Source organism: Colobus angolensis, unplaced genomic scaffold (assembly GCF_000951035.1).
Source record: "Colobus angolensis palliatus isolate OR3802 unplaced genomic scaffold, Cang.pa_1.0 Scaffold169, whole genome shotgun sequence".
Taxonomy (NCBI): domain Eukaryota; kingdom Metazoa; phylum Chordata; class Mammalia; order Primates; family Cercopithecidae; genus Colobus; species Colobus angolensis.
This window is the reverse complement of record NW_012114810.1, coordinates 2,752,775-2,755,796: the sequence shown is the minus strand read 5'-3', so window position 1 is coordinate 2,755,796 and position 3,022 is coordinate 2,752,775. Positions and strand designations below refer to the sequence as shown.

The following is a 3,022-nucleotide window of genomic DNA, read 5'->3' as shown; positions in this document are numbered from 1 at the left end:
AAGTGCAGGAAGACAAGGATCCCGCCATGAGCAGGCACAAGACAGCTCCAGGCACTCAGCGTCCCATGAGGGTCAGTACACCATTCATGGACACCATGGATCAAGCAGAGGAGGAAGGCAGGGATCCCACCATGAGCAATCGGTAGACAGCTCTGGACACTCAGAGTCTCATCATAGGCACACCACATCCCAGGGAAGGTCTGATGCCTCCCGTGGGCAGTCAGGATCAAGAAGTGAAAGCAGACAAACACGTCATGACGAACAATCAGGAGACAGGTACAGGTATGCAGGGTCTCCTCACCACCAGGCTTCCACTCCGGCTGACAGCTCTAGCAACTCACAGTCTGGCCAGGGACAATCAGCGGGGTCCAGGACAAGCATGCACCAGGGATCGAATGTTAGCCAGGACAGTGACAGTGAGGGACATTCAGAAGACTCTGAGAGGTGGTCTGGGTTGGCTCCCAGAAATCATCATGGATCTGTTCAGGAGCAGTCAAGAGATGGCTCCAGACACCCCGGGTCGCATCACGAAGACAGAGCCAGTCACGGGCACTCTGCAGACAGCTCCAGACAATCAGGCACTCGTTACGCAGAGACTTCCTCTCATGGACAGGCTGCATCATCCCGTGAACAGGCAAGATCAAGTCCAGGAGAAAGACATGGATCCCACCACCAGCAGTCAGCAGACAGCTCCAGACACTCAGGAACTGGGCGTGGACAAGCTTCATCTGCAGTCAGTGACCGTGGACACCAGGGACCAAGCGGTAGTCAGGTCAGTGATAGTGAGGGACATTCAGAAGACTCTGAGAGGTGGTCTGGGTTGGCTTCCAGAAACCATCATGGATCTGTTCGGGAGCAGTCAAGACATGGATCCAGACATCCCGAGTCCCATCACGAAGACAGAGCCAGTCACGGGCACTCTGCAGACAGCTCCAGACAATCAGGCACTCGTCATGCAGAGACTTCCTCTCGTGGACAGGCTGCATCATCCCATGAACAGGCAAGATCAAGTCCAGGAGAAAGACACGGACCTCGCCACCAGCAGTCAGCAGACAGCTCCAGACACTCAGAAACTGGGCGTGGACAAGCTTCATCTGCAGTCAGTGACCGTGGACACCAGGGACCAAGCGGTAGTCAGGTCAGTGATAGTGAGGGACATTCAGAAGAATCAGACACACAGTCAGTGTCAGGCCATGGACAGGCTGGGCCCCATCCGCACAGCCACCTAGAGTCTGCACGTGGCCGGTCAGGGGAAAGGTCTGGACGTTCAGGGTCTTTCCTCTACCAGGTGAGCACTCATGAACAGTCTGAGTCCACCCATGAACGGAATGCGCACAGCACTGGTGGCAGACAAGGGTCCCGCAATGGGCAGGCACAAGACAGCTCCAGGCACTCAGCGTCCCATGAGAGTCAGGACACCATTCATGGACATCCGGGATCAAGCAGAGGAGGAAGGCAGGGATCCCACCATGAGCAATTGGTAGACAACTCTGGACACTCAGGGTCTCATCATAGGCACACCACATCCCAGGGAAGGTCTGATGCCTCCCGTGGGCAGTCAGGATCAAGAAGTGGAAGCAGACAAACACGTCATGAGGAACAATCAGTAGATGGATACAGGCACTCAGGGTCGGGTCACCATGAGGCTTCCAATCGGGCCGACAGCTCTAGACACTCACAGTCCAGCCAGGGACAATCAGGGGGGTTCAGGACAAGCACGCGCTGGGGATCCAGTGTTAGCCAGGACAGTGCCAGTGAGGGACACTCAGAAGACTCTGAGAGGCAGTCTGAGTCTGCTTCCAGAAACCATCATGGATCTGTTCGGGAGCAGTCAAGAGATGTATCCAGACACCCCAGATCCCATTATCACGATACAGCCAATCATGTTCAATCTTCCTCTGTACATTCAGACACTAGTACCAGTAAAGAACATGGTCACTTTGGTAGTCTTTCACAAGATTCTGAATATCGTTCAGGAATACAGTCACGTGGCAGTCCTCACAGTTCTAGTTCTTATAATTATCACTCTGAGGGCACTGAAAGGGAAAGAGGTCAATCATGTTTAGTTTGGAGACATGGCAGCTATGGTAGTGCAGATTATGATTATGGTGAATCCAGGTTTAGACCCTCTCAGCATGGAAGTGTTAGTTACAATTCCAATCCTGTGGTTTTCAAGGAAAGATCTGATATCCGAAAAGCAAGTGCATTTGGCGAAGATCATCCAAGGTATTATGCAACATATATTAATAGGCAACCAGGTTTATATGGCCATTCTGGTGATATATCAAAACAACTGGGATTTAGTCAGTCACAGAGATACTATTACTATGAGTAAGAAATTAATGGCAAAGGAATTAATCCATGAATAGAAGAATGAAGCAAGATCACTTTCAATCAAGAAACTTCATAATACTTTCAGGGAAGTTATCTTTTCCTGTCAATCTGTTTAAAATATGCTACAGTATTTCATTAGTTTGGTGGTGGTTTATTTTTAATGTGTAGTGATCTTTAAACTCTATATTTCAGAAATATTAAGTAGAAGAAATCAATATCATGGAGAGCTATCTTTATAAAACTAGGAGTATTTGGCTGGGTGCGGAGGCTCACACCTGTAATCCCAGCACTTTGGGAGGCCGAGGTGGGCAGATCACGAGGTCAGGAGATCAAGACCATCCCGGCTAACACGGTGAAACCCCATCTCTACTAAAAATACAAAAAATTAGCCGGGCATGGTGGCAGGCGCCTGTAGTCCCAGCTACTCGGGGGGCTGAGGCAGAAGAATGGTGTGAACTCAGGAGGCAGAGCTTGCAGTGAGCAGAGATTGCGCCACTGCACTCCAGCCTGGGCTTCAGAGCGAGACTCCATCTCAAAAAAGAAGAAGGAAAAGAAAACTAGGAGTATTTTAGGAGATTGGGGTTCAAGTAATGTTTTATGTTTTTGAAAGTTTAAATTTCAGATACTTTCTGAATTTCTAAATTAATCTTTTCCAGAAATATCGAAGGAGCCAAAAATATAAAACAAT

The 3,022-nt window shown here is 49.5% G+C and overlaps 1 protein-coding gene across 1 annotated transcript in view; it reads left to right on the top strand.

The window, feature by feature from the left end:
* The window catches only part of LOC105508943 (filaggrin-2-like), a 60,465-nt gene extending 57,892 nt beyond the window's left edge, over positions 1–2,573 (top strand). The window contains exon 14 of the mRNA XM_011937968.1: positions 9–2,573. Within this exon, the coding sequence (XP_011793358.1) occupies positions 9–2,335 (2,327 nt within the window). The 3' untranslated portion in view covers positions 2,336–2,573. The remainder of the gene's footprint in view (positions 1–8) is intronic.
* The last annotated feature ends 449 nt before the right edge of the window (positions 2,574–3,022 follow it).